Below are 20,006 nucleotides of genomic sequence, written 5' to 3'. Positions count from 1 at the left end.
TACTTATGTTATTTTAATATAAATTAATATTGATGTTCCTCGTACAATATAAAACAAGGCTGTAGGAAGTTAAATGGTCCTTAATAATCATAAAAAATATCACTGCGACACTGCTTTTTTATTAATTTTTCCAAAAACGAAGCGTTATAAAACAAATACATAGGTATTATATTGTATATACAAATATACATATATATACCTATCAATATCTTCTGATTGGTTTTTTGGTCATCTAAATTTTATACGAACATAAAAAATAAAAAATGTGTAGATACCTATCTTTTATAACTTAAAAGTTATTTTGACAAAATAATTCAAAAATAATTGCAATGTTATTTAAATTCCAAATGGTACATATTTTTGTTAAATTAAATATAAATTTAAAAAATAAAAATAAATATAAATTACATATATTTTACAAAATGATTGTTAGTATCCTAATTATATATACCTATTTTAAAACTCAATTAAAATACAATCATTATTTTTTCTACATTAACAAATCTGTAAAACTAATTTCTTTAATTAAAATAAATATTTTTACTAATGAGTATAATGATTAAATTATGAATGTTATTTAATAAATAATAATTAAATACAAACTTATTTTCTAAATATTTCATAACTTGTTGATTAAACTTTAAGGTTATTGTAATTAATTATTAATACGTATTTATTAAATACGTAAATATTAACTAAAATTGTATTTATAATAAAGTTTATACGATTGATGTATTTTTAGCAGATTTATTATTGTATTTTTAAATTCTCTATATTAGCTATATATTAGTTCCGAATGACGTCAACGCGCCCGTTCCCACGTGTTTAAATGGATCAATAATGTCCGAACTTTCAAAGCTCCTCGCTAGGGTTCACCACATGCATCAGTCCTAAGTTCCATACGGAACTTTTTCACTTACAATCATTTAAATATAATATGTATATGAAAAATTAAAATTAAATCGCATTTTATGCAAAAATCCTTAAACAATGTTTGAGGGTATTGTTGCATCGTTACTGAACAGATACTTGGGCAAATATATAGAAGATTTGGACCTAGAAAACTTAAATGTAGGCATATTCGGAGGGAATGTTTTTCTATCGAATTTAAAGTTAAAAACTGAAGCTTTGGTAAGGCATTTATATTTATTGATATTTAAATAAAATATATTATAATAATGTTTGATTTTAGTATGAATTTGGACTACCTATAGAAGTGAAAGCTGGATCAATAGGAAAATTCAATGTGAACATACCATGGAATGGACTTTCGAGCCAACCAGTAGTTATAAAAATCGAAGTATTTAATTATAATTTAAATATAAATTGGTACTGTTATCAATTAATTAAATTTTTAATTATTTAACTTTAGGAAATATTCATAGTCGCAGGGCAAGTTATCGATAGAGAATGGGATACGGAATTGGAAAAACGTTTGGCAAGAGCTGCAAAGAAAAGAATTTTAGAGAGTATAGACAATTTATCAATATTTGGAAATGGTTAGTATGCATATTATATTAATTAGTTCTTAATAATGAGAAGTAGGTACCTATCTAATATTTTATAATTACAAAACATTTAATTTTATCAATATATATATTGTATATATAATTAGGTTCGATGGAAAATGGAGGGTTTCTTGAAACACTTATTACAACTGTTATGAATAATTTGCAAATATACATCAGAGGTGTTCATATTCGATTTGAAGATACAGTGACTAATATAGATTCACCAAGAGCTCTAGGTCTTTGTATACAATCAATTTCACTGGAAACAACCAACAGGTTATAGATTATATTACCTATATTTTTTTGAAAGTTATAAACTTTATATTTTAACTGTAATTCTTTTTTAATTTCAGCAAATGGAAACCAATTTTGTCACAGCAACATGGGCAGACTTCAGTGTATCAAATTGTCAAAATTGATTCTGCTTCTTTTTATTGTAATACAATGTGTTCAACTTTATTGTATTCTAATAAAAGTATGGTATCAGATTGGCAGGATATAATGAGATCAGGTCTTAATAACTTTAATATAAATGAAGAACCCTTAGAATTTAGTGAGTATTTCTAATTATTAGTCACTAGATATAATATTTATATATTTAATTGAATTCAATAATTTTTGTTTGATTAGTATTGAAACCAGTTGTTTTAAAAATAAAAATTATTGTCAACAAGTCAAATGAAGTCAGAGTTCCTAAATTACTTGTTGACTTTGTTCTTCAAGATGCAGCTTTACAAATGTCAAGGAAACAATTTGTAGCACTGATGGAAACTGTAGAGTTTATGAAATTAGCAGAGATTAATAGGTTAATTAATTTATAATAGATTATAAATACGAAATATTTATCTTATGTATAACTTTATTATCTATTTATTTCAACAATGATAATACAATTCATTAAGTCAAAATGCAATAATATTTATATTTATTATAATATAAATAATAATAATAATAATAGCAATTATATTATATTTATTTGAATGAAATGGGCAGAGGACTAATAGATCAGATAAATATAGTTGGTTAAATAGAATAAAATATTATATATCTACAGTATATAAAAATTTGTTATATGTTTAAGTAGATTATAGATTGAAAACTAAACATATTATATATTTTTTAATAAAATTGATTTTCCATGTTCACTATAGATTATATCGGGATATTCGCCCTACAAATACTGATTTAAAAGATAATAAAAGTTGGTGGATATACGCCTATAAATGTGTTCTACGTCAGAGAGTTACATTACTGTGGAGTAAAATTAAAAAGCATAGGTAAATACTAGTTTAAATAAATTAATAATTAAAATAAAATTATATTTTTATAAGTATAAATAACTTATTTATGTGTTTCAGGAAGAATTATAAAAGTTATATAAATGTATTTAAAAAAGTTCTTGTAAATCCAAATGATACTGAATTAAAAATAGATTTGCAAATGCTTGAAGATGAATTGGATATTTTTAATTTAGTTTTAGCAAGAGAACATGCTAAAATTGAGGTTTGATATTAAATTTTATTTACAAGAAGTTGTATTAAATGTACTTTAAATAGCTTTGTGAAGAGAATCCGGAAAGTGTTACAATTCAAGAATCCCAGTCAAAATGGTGGGGTCCAATAAATGCTAAGCCGAGGTATCGTCTATGTTTAACATCTGATAAATCTAAAACATTTTGGAATTTACTTAGTCAATCAGAAAAAGATCGGCTTAATGATCTATTGTATAAGACTGGTGGATCAGAAACCCCTAAATATGATAAACCTAAACAATACATAGGTATGTAGGTTCATTACAATTTTTATTTATCATTTGTGCAATAATAAAAATTAATTTCTTTAGAACATAAGATAAATTTAACTATAGCTAACTGTCTAGTTAGTTTAATAAGTGGTTCTAACGAACTAATGGTTATCACAATTGGCCATTTAATGAGTAGTCTTGAAACTAGACCATCTGCTAAAGCATATAAAATATCCACGAGAATTGAAAGTATAAATGTTGAAGCTTCTGTTGAGTATAGTCTGGTTCCAATAATAGATACATGTGCAATGAGAGGTAAATATTTTGTAATTCAATTTAAAATTAATTATAGTATGTGTAAATTCACTAGGAAATTCCTCAAAATATTTTTTGAGTATTGACTTTGAAAAAAATCCACTTAATTCAGAAGCAGATTATGGATTGAATGTTACATCAGAATCAATGGAAGTTGTTTATCATGAAGTAGGTTTTTAATTTAAAATTTATTATTTTTATAAAAATTGTCTGTATTATTTTTGTTTTATAGTTTGCCATATCTGCATTACTGAGCTTCTTTTATTATAATCAAAAAATAAACATTGAATCTACTATTGAAAAGTTTTCTCAGATAATGTCTAAAACATTTGTAAAACTATTTAATTCTAACAGACCAGAGTCCAAGTTTAGAAAAATTCTATTAAACATTGATCTTCAATTACCATATGTTGTAATTCCAGAATTTGGCTCCATTCAAAAGTATACAATAATTAAATTTAAAATTTGAAATTAATTGTACTTATTTTAAATTATATTATATATTCTATGGTAGGGGTGAAAATTTATTGGTGATTGATTTTGGTGGACTTAAAATCAAAAGTGACTTACAACCAGAAACCATTTGTTTAGATGATGTCACACAAATGGAGATGGAAGAAAAATTATATGATCGATACCATATTGATATTGATGGGTTTCAATTAATATTTTGTAATTCAGGTTAATATTTTTATTTAATTAGATATCCACTTCAAACCTTTTTAGTAAAGTACACACTTTTAAAATTAATTCTTAATATGTTATACTTTTAAAGGTCTTACATATTGTGGTTTAGTTATTAAAATATATTAATATGAATGTGTATGTATATTGTAATTTTTAGAAAACGATTGGAGAAGTTTAAAAAATCAAATGGATTCATCATTACACCTTTTGGGAAAGACTGTTACACAAATTGTCATATCGAATAGCATAAGACCAGAATATAAACAATTAGCAAAAAGAAAAATTAATATATCCGTACAAAGTGTTAGGTTCAACTTATCTGATCAAAAGGTTAACTCCATTTTAGACTTTATTGAAAATACACCAATTCCTACAAACCATGTTTCTTCAGCAACATTAAAAAAACATTATAGTGATGATGATGAAGTTTATGCATTAGATATGGTTAGTGATCTAAATATCAAATTAAACTTTGCTATAGAACTATAATAATAAAAAATTTTTTAATTTAAAATTAATTTGATTATACAGATAAATTTACATCAAAAGATGGACGAATTACAAGAATTGAAATCAACTTTGGCATTTTACCAAAAATTTAAAGGCATTAGTACCAGATCAACTGAGGAAAGAGCTGAAGTAAAAAAAGCATTTAAGGCTGTAGACAAAAGGTTAGTTATGAAAATATTAGGCTAATTAAATAATATTTAAGTAAAACATTTTTTTTTATTAAACAGTACCTAGTTTAAATTATGATTTTTACTTAACCTTTTACAAAAGTGTAGGTGATCATACATATGGATATGGTAGCTTATTTAGTTACATATAGCTGTATTGGAAATATACCTATAACCAAGGCATTACCTGGGGGGGGGGGGAGTTGGGGTTCAAACCACTTTTGAAATTTTCTCGCAGTATACAAATTTAGAAATTATTTTATCATTATTTTTTATACCACTTATTAAGATTTATATCACCCCCCCCTCCCACCCCACACGCAATTTTTGTTTTGAGTTTGGCCTTGCATGTATATATATTAAACATATATTAATATATTGTGTAGGTAATAATATGCTGTATATTATTTAGTTGTCAGAAATTTGTCAAATTGACTAATTATTTAATTAAAGCCATTAAATATTTACATTTATAAATCTTTTATTGTGATATTCTGACTAGCCAAATACTCTAAATCAATGGTTCTCAATTAGTATTAAAGATTAAGCCACAGACACCTAGCTAAAATTTAAGTTAAACATTGTTTGGGGATCTCATTTTATATACATAGATATCTAAAGAAGTTTCAAGTTCCTCACTTTCTGCAAATGTATATGTTTTAATTTTGTTTAAACATAAAAATGAAGAAGTATTCTTTCCGGTATGTCATTAATGTTATGAATGAGTGCCTGCTGATTTAGTCATCCACTCATCCAAACTTCTGGTTAAGCATAAGTTACAACTATAAGAAATTATCATATTTATATATAGGTATATTATTATATTATTATTGTATATTTAAGTAGCTACTTAAATAATTAGAAAATAAAAATATGAAGAAAAAAACTCTTCATATGAGCACAGACTATATTCTTCATTACAAATTCGATAAAATATTAATTTTTTGTTACATTATTTTTAAATAAACTTTAATCTGTAATAAGAACTAAGAATCTGATATGTAAGTTTAGCATGTTATGCATGTATAAAACAAGAGATAATATCCTCTTAATCCATACATAGGTTTATTTTATTGTAATTAGATTTAATATTTATAAATATAAAATAGAATCAAATCATATATGATAAAAATTTGGTAACTTACCTACTAATTTTTACATCATAATTGTTTTATTATGAATGAATAACTAAAATTTACTATTATTTTTATAGAAGTATTGTATCATCAGAAATTAGTGATGAGGAATTCGCTGAACTCTGGGCCCGTACAGTCGATTTACCAGGTTTTGATGATAATGTGTCTCCAAATAACACCATAACATCTCTTTTTAGATGTGTCATGGGAGAAGTAAATTTGTTTTAATTAAAATATTGTATCCTTGTTTATAATTTTATTTTTTTAGATTTCTATTAATTTCCATTATTCAAATGATAAATCAGAAAATTATTTTTTAAATTTGACATTTAAACGTTTTTGTTGTGATTTGGCAATTATGGAGTATGGGCCAGCTGTACAAATGTCAATTGGATCAATTATTCTATCTGATTTACAACATGTTTGCAAAAGTGGTGAATTTGTTCAATTATTTTCAATAACATCTGATTGTTTAGTACAAGAATCTACTAATTTACTTTACAGAAAAGTAATAAGTTTTTTTTATGTATAATTCTTTTAGATATATAATCCTAATAATCCTATAATTGAATACATTTATTTTTAGGTAAGAGCTGATTGTCCTGATTTCAAAAGTCATTTCCACAGTGTAGAAAAGTCTCTAGTATTAGATTTAAATCAAGTATCATTTGTGTTTCATAGGACTGCATTTATAAGATTTTACAAATATATACAATTTATTATACAAAAGTGAGTTTTTCAATCTCAACAAATAATATTTTTTTGATCTTATTTTAAAAATATATCGTCTTTAGATTTTACAATAGACATATTTTCTCATCTTTAACAATTGAAAATATTCAAAATTATATAAATAATTGTTTTTCTAACCACGATCCACCTGTACCACAAGGAGCAACAAAGTTTAGTTATTCAGCTAGAATTTCAAATTGTAATATATTAATTTGTGATACTGGATTAGAATTTTTGGATGTTAAGGTAAATTTTTCTTAAGACGAGTTCCTTAATATAGCTATATAATATTCATTAATGTACATTTTAAATTAGATTGGTGGCTTAGAAAGTGATTGCACGTTTAAAGCTAATGATCGGATGGTATTTAGATTTTATGTGATGAAAATGAGCATTGATGATTTATCTGAAATTACTTTATATCCAAAGGTAATACTAAATTTCAATGAATTACAAACTATTCAAATCTATGAATAAAAATATTTTATAGATACTATATACGGACGAAGATAAGCTATTGGAATTCAAATATGTGCGCCATAATCCCAGACTTTACAAAACAAACATTGAAGCACAGAAAGATGATGTTAAATCAGATGGAAGTATTAAGTTGTACATAGGACAAGTACATATAACAGTTTTATGCAGTATTTTATTAGATTTTCAAGTATGTATTTTTTTTAAATAATAACTAATAATGTAGGTACAAATAATAGATTTATTATTAAAATAATTTTTTTAAATTTAGTATTTCATGGATCCTATTATTTCTGAAGAACTTGTTGATTTTGGTCGACGTTTACGTAAAGTTGTATTCCCATTTACACCAGATTTTCGAAATGGATGGAAGAGTAAAATGCATCTGTCGATATGCTTACATTTTCCTGTAGTATTATTTCCTCAGAATAGTACCTCTCCCAATGTTATTTTATGCAGTTTAGGAGATCTTACAGTGGAAAACTTTTTTAAAGAGCAATCAAAAAAAGATTATGACAATTTAGATATTGTTGATAATATTTTAGTTAATTGGGATGCAATTAATGTATCTAGAGCAATCATGACATTAGATGGGACAGTCGTTACTCAAGTACCTCCATAGATAATTAAATATTACAAACTATTATAGAATAAAAAAATTTATTTTATTTTTGCAATAGGAACCTATGGTAGAACCTTTTGGAGTCCGCTTGAATATTAAAAGAAATACTACAAACAAACTTTTATATTGGATGAATGGAGGAATTGATAATGTTCAAATTAATTTGGGACAAAAAGATTTTGCAACATTTTTACAAGTTTGGGCAGACAATTTTGAGTATGGTCATTGCATTGATGAAATATTCAGTATGATGATGCCACACATTTCTGGGATTTTGGAAGATCAAGATTTAAAAAAAATACAAGTGTTTTTCAATCATGAAACCTCTATTCATGAAATCGATTTCAAATTTTCTATAGACTGTGTCCAAATTGCACTTTTTGCAAATTCAGATGAAGTAAATAATATATAATATTATAATTAATTTATTGATCTATTTTATTATTAATTTAATAAAATATTTTATTATTTTAAAATTAAAACCTTTTCAGATATTAAGTTCTCCAATTAGAGATATAAATCATTCGTTGTGTAGATTTGATTTGGATGAAATAAATATTAAGATAGATATGTTTTCAGACGATAGAGTTATTTTAAATACTACAGTACAACGATGTTTGTTAGAAGATACCAGGAGACATAATAAATCTGAAAAAATGTCAGTAATTTTTAATAATTTAATAGTATAATAATATTTAAAACTTCAATAAAAATTAAGCATATTTTTAGGATTTTTGAACCTATTGGTCCGTCAGATTCATCTAATGAAGTACATATATCTGTATCAACTCCACCGTTATTTGATTTATCTTTTGAAAAGACATATTCAGGTGATAGAACAATTCATATTCATTTGGATAAAACAAGATTGAATGTTTCTGTTCCATTTGTTATGGAATTAACACAATTTGTATTTGACTCTTTACCAATAAAAAGAAAAAATACTGATGGTATTTTGGTATCTCCAATGGTTAATATAGATGGTCATAGAAAATATCGAGATGAAAAGCCATCAGTAGACAGGAGACAATTGAATATTGAAAAACAATCAGGTAAAATTATAATATATAACAATAAATTATTCTATTATAAATTGAGTTTTACTAAATAATGAATAATTTTATTTTTATTTAGCTTTAACTATATCTGTTCGTTTTGGTCGTCCTGAAATAGCAATTTTACCTCCTGGAATAGAAGAACTAGATATTCGAGATCAAGTACTTTTATGTCGAACAGAGTTTCTTTTAGATTATGGCCGTCATCCAGGACATGAAGAGCGACTTGTTTGTTCATTATCAAATTTTCATATTTTAGCTGCTTCAAAAAAAAGAAGAGCTGAAAAGATGGTATGTATATTGTTTATCATGATGGTAATTTTATATTAAAGTTATTTAATATGTGTTGCTTATATTTTTTGGAATTACGTAGGTTTTACATCCATGTGACATAGAGTTTTCAAGAACCTTAAAATCAGGAGACCATGATACAATTGAAATTTTAATTCGTTCTAGTCCACTAAATGTACATTTGTCAACTAGTACAGTTCACATTATTCTTAATGTATGTATTTTTGTTCAATATTTCAAAACTGTTTAAAAACAAAATTATAAACTCAAAATAATTAATATAAATGTTGTTTTTTTAAAGGTCATTGACTTCGTTGAATTAAATTATGATGATCATTTTGATTTTGGTGGATCATCTTATTGGGAATTTAAAAACGATGATTTATGGACTCCAAAATCTATAGTACCTAGTTATGTACCTAACAAATTGGTATCCAAAGGAACATTTTTTTCATTTTTCCAATCAAAGTTTTCTGATACTATGGATGTGAAATCAGAAAATCTTGAACTCTATATACAAGACATAAATGTATCTTTAGAAATAGAAGAACTAGATTTAGAAGACATTCCTATGATCATGTTAAAATCATCACTAAAGGTTCAAGTAAAAGATTGGTCAGATCAGTTTCATTTAAACGGTATGTATATTGTTTCTGGGCTATATCTAATAATGTAGGTATTTATGTTTTTAAATGTGTTTTAATTCTAGGGATTCTAAATTTAAAAGCTTCATACTATAATTGTAATTTGAGTGTTTGGGAACCATTTATTGAGCCTTGGAATATTACATTGAAAGTATGTAACTAGCAATAATAAACAAAATTATTATTAAACATGGCAAATAAGTATTTTAAATATGTTTTGTAATTTATAGGGTTTCCTGGGTAAGTTCAATTTAAAAAATATTGATTTGGGTGAAATGGTACAATCTTCTCATCAATCTATTGCGGAAGGTGAGAGTGAAAGTTCTGATGATGAAAGTGAAGCTGAAATGAAATTTATTAGAAAAACAGTGAAGTCAAGGGGTAATTAGTATAGTGTGTTAATTACTATTTATTAAAATGTATGAAATATATGTAGCTAATATTTTATATAAAAAACTAAAATAATTTTTATTTATAATATAAAAATAAATATTTTATGTATAGAAACTTCACTTGAAAAATGGTACTCCGATGATTCAGATTCAGATCAGGATACTGGAGTTATGGATAAATTAGCTAAAGCTGTTACACATTTAATTTCTGAGTATGTGAAACAATATAAATAATATTTTAAAAGATATGAAGTTTAATTTGTATATATTTTGTTCAGTGAATTTAGTGACGATGACTTAACAAATTCAGATTCTAGTGATGAAAGTGTAGTTGAACACGAATCCAAGAATATTATTCAAGAAAGGATTTTAAAGAAAAAAATTAGTAATTTTTTAGAGAAATAATTTATTATAATCAACTTAATTGAGTTCATTTCAATATTGGAATTTTTTAAGGTGAATCTAGTGATTCTGGTTTAGAACATGATTCCGAAGAACTAGAAACATCAACATATATAATTATTGAAACAGAGAGGCTAGAAGTATCGTTTACTCCAGCTAATATATCTGTTATTGACACACTGATAAAATCATTGTACAATCCAAAAACTGAAGATTGTGATTCAACTGAAAGTTTTGTTCTTGTTAACGACTTAGCAGTGAGATCTATTGTTATGTTATATCAAAAAACTGAGGTAAATAACAATATATCATTATATTTGTGTGATAATTAAAATTAAATAATTACATTAATAAAGGATAAGATTTAAATGATAAATTTTAATATGGTACACCAGCATTTTTGAATTCATAATATATATTAGTTTTTGAAAATACATAATGTGCAGAATAAATTACTTACTAAGCTATCAAAATTTATTTTAATTATTTAAAACTTGTATAATAGGCACGTTAAAAAAGAGTTCATATTTCATCATTAAAATTAAAATTAATTTTTTTTTAAATTATGTTTAAATAATTTAAATAGATATAATGACTAAAAAACTTAGGATAAAATAGAATCAACTTATTAAAATACATTAAAATGTAATAGTTAATTTTTTTTCCTTTTTAATATTATTAAAATATTTATCAAACAATTAATAAACTTATTTCAGTTGAATAAATTACTTGAATTTTTAATTATAAAAATTAGCTAATTCAAGTATTTATATTTCAGAGAGGATTAGAAAAAATTTTAGAAGCAATTGATGGATCTAGAACTTCTTCAATATCAAGACAAAGGTTAGTTATATATACTATATAAGGGTAGTATAACTGTATAAGTATGACACAATGATTGAAATAATTTTTTAAAATACATAATGCAATTGGCATATTTAGTAAATATTATTCTGTACAATATGGATTATTTTATAAATGATAACAATATAAAATTATATTTTTTATTTTTTAGTATGTCTAATGATTGTACTTTTGTAAATAATTTAACAAAAAAAATGAATTATGATAACATTGATGACAATTCTAGTGAAATGATGTACAAAAAAATAACTGATTATCAACTTAACATAAAAGTTGAAGGTAAAAGTTAATTTATTATTTTATAAAAAAAAAATGTTTGTTCTAAAAAAATTAAAATGTTTAGGTTTTGATGATTTAATTGTGGTTTGTCCTAAACGTACATGTAATAAATTACATGCTCTTTCTCCAACAAAAAATGACACACGGTATTGGATTATGTTATCTGTAGTATCAAAAAAGCTGAGCCACATAATAACAATAAGATCTCCTCTCATGGTATTACATTTATATTAATAATTTAATTTTATAATTTTATAGTGATTGATTTATGTTTTAGTTGAAAAATGATACATCATATCCTTTGATGATTCATTATAACCATACAGAAGCAATAGATACCTTTGAAATGGATTCTGGAGTTGTAGAAGAGTCTGACAATCCTTTTGAATCAATATGTACTTTGGCAATTCTTGAAGCTGGATCAGTTTTTAATGTACCAATAGCTTTAGCATATCATTCAAAACTGTTCTTATCTCCTGCTAATTTGCAGTAAGTTACAGTCGTAGTATAATATATAAATATAACTATTAACTATGTATATATATAATATGGTTGCACGTAATTTTGTCTGGTAAATTATATCTGGTGACAATTGATCCGCAATATTTGATCCGGACGATCCGGTTCAAAAAGAACCTGTACCAAAAATATCCTGCTAAAAAACGTCCGGTAACAAATAAATATAAAATATAAATATTTAGAAACTAGAATTATTATTTTATTTTCATAATTCATTAAAACGTCAGTTAAAAAAAAATAATAATCAGTTAATATATAAATTATGAATTATTGTTTAAGGCAGCGGTTCTCAACCGTGGGGGGGGGGGGAGATTTAGAGTTTGCTCGGAGGAAATATAGTGATGATGGAATCACGAAAATAATATTATATTATTTTACAATGTTTTTTTATTCAATAATTTTTTCTTATACTTAATATTATTACTTTGTCTTCGTAAGTTAATTTATAATACATTTTTAAAATTATGAAAAAAATAAAAGTAAATAGTTGTATATTGTATAATATATTGTTATTTTGTATGATTTATTTGTACCGCTCACAAAAAAAAAAAATTCGCCTAAACTCTAATTTAAGGAGGGGGAATGAGATTTTAGTAAATTTACAAGGGGAGCATAAAATGAAAAAGGTTGGGAATCACTGGTTTAAGGAATAATAATATAAAATAATATATCTAGTAGAATTATAAAAGTAATATAAAATTAAAATTATTCTGGGTGAAATAACCCTACAAAATAAAGAAAATATAAAAATATAGACCAACTGTTAAAAATACAGTAGAAAACTATGAAACTATAAATATCAACACATATTTGAAGGATATCGCTCATAATTTTAATTTCTAAGCATTTGTATTCTATATTACTTTTATAATTCCACTATATTATTTTATATTATTATGCCTTAAACAATAATTCATAATTTATATATTGACTGATTATTATTTTTTTTTTAACTGACGTTTTTATAAATTATTATGAAAATAAAATTATAATTATAATTTATAAATATTTATATTTTATATTTATTTGTTACTGGACGTTTTTTAGAAGGATAATTTTGGTACAGGTTCTTTTTGAACCGGATCAAATGTCGGGTCACCATATAATATATATAACGAAGAATCCTGTATCTATTAAGTAATATTTTGTTGAAAAAATTATTTTAGGAATTATCTTGTTAGCGATAGTGGTGTTTGGTGGCCAGATTTATCAATTGATACGAGTTGCGCAAAAGAATTAGTATGTGCCACATCTAAAGCTGACGATCAACCAAATTTTTCTGTTCGGGTTAGAACATGGCATACCTATTTAATTGTTGTCCGTTGATTATTGTTATATAATATGAGTTATATTTAGGTTGTTTGTGAGGAAGGAGAACCAGTATTTAATCGTGCTTCAAGATCAGTTCCTAATTATACACTAAGGGCAGTTCCACCAGTAGTCATACATAATTTTCTCCCGTTTGCTATAGAATTCAGTTTCCCAAATTTCAAGCACCACATTGAAGCTTCTGAGAAAATTGATGTTTATATGTTAAATATTACACACAGGGTTTTAAAAACTGATTTAATTGTACCATCATATCTTGGTATATCATGGTCTGGAAGCTTTAGCTTACGAAAAGATATGAACGAAAAAACAGTTAACATGAGCACTGAGCATGATACTGATGGTGGTAACAAGCATTTAAAAATTGCAATAAAAATTACAAATGAAGATTCTTGTCGTATTTTTATACATTCACCATATTGGGTCGTAAATAAGACAGGATTACCATTACAATTAAGAGTAATATTAAAATTTATCTATATTCAGGTTTAAAAGTGACATGTAGATCAATACTATTTTATATTTTAGGGATCACGATCAGATATTGTGTATGAATCACACACTGAAGAACCAATTTTGTTTTCATATAAATGCTTAAAAAAGAGATGCATTAAACTTAGGGCATATCACTCAAATTGGTCTTCAGCATTTTCAATGGATACAGTGTACTGCCCGGGACTTGTAATTTGTAAAGATAAAGAACGACAGAAAAAATATAGAATTTTAATGAAGCCAGTTTTATCTCATCTATGTCCTCATTTAACAACAATTGTCACATTTTTACCAAATTTCTCTGTAGTAAATTGTTCTAGCAGAAGCTTACGGTTCATGGAGGATAATCAAGAAGCAGATTTATGGACAGACATTTTACAAGGACAGGTAATATTATCAAAGTAAATTTACAACTAGCCTTAATAATAATATTATTTTATTATTAAAGACATTACCATTTTGGCCTGAAACGGATTCAATGAGGATGTTTGTTAAATTTCGAGATAGCAAATCCGGATCACAACATTTTTCAATTACAAAAGAACAACAGACCGTTCTTAGAATGGATAGAGGAGTAAAAATAATAACATTAATAATAATATTAAAGTTATATAAAGTAAAAAATAATTTGTTTTTTTTCTTTAGCGAGCTCTTGTAGTTAAAGTAACAGGTGGTGGTGAAAATCCGTTTTTAATAAGTTTTCATAAATTTCGCCAAAATGATGCTCCAGTAAGAGTTGACAATATGTGTGATGAGATTTTTTTAAAAATTCATCAAAAAAATTTGGGTCAAGTATGTGTATGTTTTTTACTCAAAGTTATTACATTATATAAATAATTAACAAATATCTAATTAATATCAAGGTAACATTACTAAGACCTAATCAATCTATATTATACACTTGGGATGATCCTACTGAAGAACGTGTGCTTTACTGGAATGTGTATAGTAACAAATCTAAAGGTTTTGTAGCAAAGTATGAAAAAGATGGATTTGGACAGGAAATAATAAGTTTCCGTCAAATCAAACCACCCGAAGCTGCAAATAACAACTTAAATTTAATTAAATTAATTACAAATCAACCTCCAGAACCCACTGGTACAAGTGATGCTGAAACTTCGGATTCCGAAGAGCAACATTCTAAAGTAAAACATTTTGAATAAATACGAGTATTGTGTTTTTTTTTTTTTTAATATTTTAATATTCTGATTGATTAATAATTTTATTTAGTTAACTAAGACCAAGAAAGCTAAGGTTGTAATTTACTGGGTTAGTTATATTGACGACGCAGGTCAAAGAGTATTGCTATTTACTCAAGACGAAAAAGCAGCGTCAACAGCGCGTAAAAATATTGAAAATAATAAATCTAGTATTGATATAATTGTATCCATGGAAGGACTGGGATTATCTCTGGTATGATATTTTTTTAATTTAATTTTTAAATAATATTGTTTTTTTTTCATAAGTTTTGTGTTTTAGAGTACTTCTCACGGTGTCCACATCGAGGAAATTGCCTATGTTAGTTTAACAGATTCAGCTTCTGAATGGATGGTGAGAGTAGGAAATGTTTGGAAACCTTTTACAGTTGAACTCGCATGTTGGTTAGAAGATATGTGGAAAAATGATAATAAAAAAGCACATTTAAAAGATTATATTCACGTAAGAAAACATTTCAGTTTTTCAAACTTTCTATACATTTTTTACATCAATGTTTTAAAAGGTGGATTTTGATAAAATGCAAATGATAAAACCTTTCTTTGGACAACTAAGTCGTTCGTATAATCCTGCTGCACGAGGCCGATGTAAAATGACTTCAAAAACTACTACTATGTCCTTCAAAATTCATAGAATACAAGTACGGTTAGAATTTATTTATATTTAAATCAAATGTTTTCAAAATATAATACATGTATGTTTACAAAACTATCAATATTGATAAAGATTAAAATAAGAATAATTAATAAATATTTTATTAAATTTGTAATGCATGTTATTATAATTCTATAGTTGGACAACCAGTTATCGGATTGTACATTTAAAACTGCATTGTATCAAACGTCTGCGTGTAAGACATCATTTTTGGAAATATCATATACCAAAACATTAGTTTCTAATCATTTAGATGTTTACAAGTATGTAAAACTTTTACCATTTCTAATTAATTAAAGAAATAAAATATTAACTATACTTTTAAAATTATTTTAGATATTTTAATATAAGCCTTCAAGATTTTACACTACAACTCGATAGAACATTTGTGGTTAGTATGCATAAAACTTTATCTCCATTTCTGGCAGTTTTTGATTGCCCATTAGATGCAAGATTTAGACAAGACGTAAGTTCACTTCATGCACCTAATATACCACCGGTAAGGATTAAGGACATTTAATTGGTAAACATTATTTTAGCCTTTTAGATACTTCCAAATTACCTGGATTACCACTATAGATTAAAGACTTATTAGATTATCAATGATTTTGCATATTTTTTCTTTCAAAAAATCATCTAGATAATCGATATTGTTTTGAGAGAAAAATATAATTGGAAATTATGATTAACAATTAGGTATTACGCAGGTAATGAAATAATGGTAATAAAATTAATAATTTTGTTATTGTTTATCATTTAATTCTTACCTAGTTAGTATTTAATATGATTTGTTTATTAGACATTTTTTGTCTCTCGTAACTAATATATATAATATATTATTATATATATTGATTTTTTCACATTAATAAAATTTTGTTTTCAATTTGTGATATTAAGTTATAAATTATTATAATTATATATATATGTATATATTAATTATAATTTATATTAAGATATAAAGTTATAACTAATAACTATATTATTGTCGAACCTATGTGACTGTGCCAATTGTTATGCAAAATAATGGTTATTCTAAATAATACATGAAATACAGTGTTAGTCTAATAAATTCTCTATTGATATTGGTAATCCGGATAATACGTAATAACCTTTCTTTTTATGATATTATCGACAAAATTAATGAATATATTTTAGGGGAGAAAGTCTGGAAAGGTGTTTGTCGAATATTTTCATTGTTCTCCATTTAATGTACAATTAAGTTTTTCGGCTAAAGTACCTGAACTTAGCCCGTTGAAGAGCTCCACTAGTTTTGCAACAGATGCTCTTTTGTATATACTCGATGGCCATTCGAACCGCTTAAGTGATATAAAAGCCGTAAATCTGAAGTATGATTTGGTAATTGTTCGTTGTAAATTATATTAATACTCTGTTTAAATATTTTAGTGTGAATAGCTTAACACGAAAAGGACTTTATAAAGACTCATTTAACTCAATGTTTGGTTATGGATTGAAATATTATGCACGGCAGTTATTAAAACAATGTCATGTTTCAATTTTTAATTTGGATGTATTGGAAAATATTTATGAAATTGACGAGATTCAAATTGAAAAACTTAATTTTGATGTAATTAAAATGTCATTCATTCGTTAACGCTTTACACCAGTTATTGTATTATTATATTTTTATTTTTACAGGAATACTTAGGACCTTTTTTGTGTGAAGAACAAGGTTCATTTACATCCATTGAAAGTGAAGAAAAATGGAATTTTGAGGAACCTTTGCCTGAGCGAATGATTTCTGCCCACAAAGGAACAGAAATGTCTGTTTTGTTATCTATGTCTGGTGCAATACAAAGACCTCATATTGGTGAGTAAAATTCATATTGTTTACATAGATGACATTATGATAATTCGTTTAACATGAAATATCAAGGTGGAGAGGATGAGAGTGCTGCAGAATCGTTCTTTAGAGGTCCCGGTCGGAACTTACTGGCAGTCCTGTCAAAATCAAACGTTTCCGACAAGGTGTCAATGGCTTATGATGGAGTTAAAAGGTATTATTAACTAAATTATTGGCGAATTTATTGAGAAAATACATTGTGTGATTTTAGAATTATTGAATCGGGAGAAGAGGTAGTGATGCGAACACGAATTCCAAGATATGTCAATCCAATGGTTTGTAGTGTATTATTACTATTTAAATATATTTAAAAATAAAATAAATGTTTTAGGGAATGAAAAGTTATTCTATGTATGAAGCTGTTGGTCTACATTTGTTTAAAATGTTGAGCCGTTCTTTACCAAATGATGGTTATTGGGCGCACGTGAGTTTCCTCCCAGAAGGGAAAAAAGTCCTACTTATTACATTAAGGTACGTATAATTCAATATTGAAATTTTTTTTTTTATTAATTTAAACTTTATTTTAGACGAGTAATTTTAGCTGAAAAATACCGCACTAAAGGGCCGTGGGAAATTGAATGGAGTATTTATATTGATAACATTATAGATGTACCAACAATTGAAGAAAATAAATTAATTTTCAAAGTTCGACAAGTGAGTGGCAGTACATTATTTTTAAAAATAATGATTTTAAAGATTAAAATGTTTTTTTTTTTTTTTTGTATAGGATGAACATCATTCGAGTTATTTTTTCCGCGGAGATGAAAAATGTATTGAATATAACGATAAAACAACATTGAAATGGATTAAGAATAAAATTCAACAAGTTATGGTTTTAGGATATGAGGATAAACCTCTCAATCCTTAAATAGTAATACTAGTAATAATAATCAAAACGTATACACAAATAATATTAGAACATAGTTTAGAATAATTTCTTAGATATATGAAACGATTTAATTATATCAACGTTTATTATCGTTGAATAATAACAATATAGGTATAAATAATCCAAAGTAGTATACTTCTATTGTTTTTTAAAATACACTTGGTCAAAAAGTATAATCAAATATTTTAACTATAATAACACATACTTATGTACCTATGTTTTCTAAATCGACGATAGTCATTTCTTTATCTTGTATGTGCGAAATTTACCTACCTGAACTTGATGAACTTTATGTGCGAATTTAGTATGTATATCCTATTTATTTTGTATTAAATATTTAAGTATTGATGAAAACCTATCTATATTCTATATCTTATAATTTATAAGCCCAAAGTTACTTTTAATGATTTAATTTATTTCCAAATGGTTGTTGTTACTTGATTCAAAAATAAATATAATATTATAATATATATTATATAACATAACTATTATATGAAATAAACTATATAATATTCTTCTCTACTTGGTAACATTATTTATTCCTTTATCTATTAATTTTTATCAAACTTTAGTGCTGTAAATATTTTTTTCATAATTTTAAATTGTATTGATTTGTGTTTGATTACTTTTATTGATAATATTAAGTATAACCTTGTCTGACGCATGTATTCTACCTACACGATACTTGATGTAAATCAGAGCATATATTAAACCAAAAATTGATGGACATTGATTGGTTTCAAACTGTTCACACATCTCAACATCCATATCGTATCTATTATGTGTTCGTTGTAGTTGACAGTAGATAGTATTCAATAGCAGAGAAACCAATGACGGCGTTTAATATAGGCTATTTCACTACTTCGGTGTCACGCATACGATGCGCATGTGAAAATTATATTATTATAAATATTATGTAATTATTATGTACAATTACAATAATACCATAAGTGATGTATTTTTAACTTAATAACTTTCCAAAAGTGTCAAAGCGGCAACCTATATAATTGATTGAATACAACCATATAGCCACTTATGTATATAAAGTCTTAGTGAAAAGGCGTCCTTATAATAATAGTAAAAATGTGTTTTATAATAATAAAATATTATCGGTAAATTTAGGTATTGGTATTAAAATAATATTATGTGATCTTCATCGACCGAGAACATTAGTCGGCTATAAATAAACAGCCGGCGAAACAATATTGTTTTCAGCAGCC

General features: G+C 25.5%; 1 protein-coding gene across 2 annotated transcripts; it reads left to right on the top strand.

Annotated features, from left to right (window-relative positions):
• Positions 1-877: 877 nt before the first annotated feature.
• LOC132919428 (intermembrane lipid transfer protein VPS13A-like) lies at positions 878-19,515 on the top strand. 2 transcript variants are annotated; one of them, XM_060981023.1, is made up of 56 exons: positions 878-1,131; positions 1,193-1,300; positions 1,373-1,499; positions 1,616-1,787; positions 1,865-2,064; positions 2,142-2,316; positions 2,663-2,788; positions 2,870-3,014; positions 3,068-3,290; positions 3,354-3,569; positions 3,625-3,737; positions 3,802-4,010; positions 4,084-4,250; positions 4,414-4,700; positions 4,788-4,927; positions 6,147-6,282; positions 6,338-6,577; positions 6,656-6,798; positions 6,864-7,047; positions 7,117-7,230; positions 7,292-7,468; positions 7,550-7,888; positions 7,959-8,297; positions 8,392-8,558; positions 8,630-8,952; positions 9,035-9,246; positions 9,329-9,460; positions 9,548-9,884; positions 9,956-10,041; positions 10,121-10,271; positions 10,395-10,494; positions 10,561-10,667; positions 10,739-10,977; positions 11,463-11,527; positions 11,700-11,827; positions 11,892-12,043; positions 12,105-12,316; positions 13,513-13,633; positions 13,703-14,134; positions 14,204-14,554; positions 14,616-14,741; positions 14,813-14,959; positions 15,031-15,312; positions 15,398-15,580; positions 15,647-15,826; positions 15,888-16,022; positions 16,175-16,299; positions 16,373-16,535; positions 17,192-17,382; positions 17,441-17,621; positions 17,693-17,864; positions 17,931-18,051; positions 18,109-18,172; positions 18,229-18,368; positions 18,425-18,551; positions 18,625-19,515. In XM_060981023.1, the coding sequence occupies exons 1-56, from the start codon at positions 991-993 to the stop codon at positions 18,763-18,765; spliced, it is 10,014 nt and encodes a 3,337-aa protein (XP_060837006.1). In that variant the 5' UTR covers positions 878-990; the 3' UTR covers positions 18,766-19,515. The 2 variants fall into 2 exon arrangements, with proteins under 2 accessions (XP_060837006.1, XP_060837005.1); XM_060981022.1 differs by having other exon boundaries at positions 14,813-14,965.
• Positions 19,516-20,006: the final 491 nt, after the last annotated feature.

The sequence above is a fragment of the Rhopalosiphum padi genome, chromosome 2 (genome assembly GCF_020882245.1).
Source record: "Rhopalosiphum padi isolate XX-2018 chromosome 2, ASM2088224v1, whole genome shotgun sequence".
In the NCBI taxonomy this organism is placed as follows: Eukaryota; Metazoa; Arthropoda; class Insecta; order Hemiptera; family Aphididae; genus Rhopalosiphum; species Rhopalosiphum padi.
The sequence above is the reverse complement of the archived record's forward strand: the minus strand, read 5'-3'. Positions and strand labels throughout refer to the sequence as shown.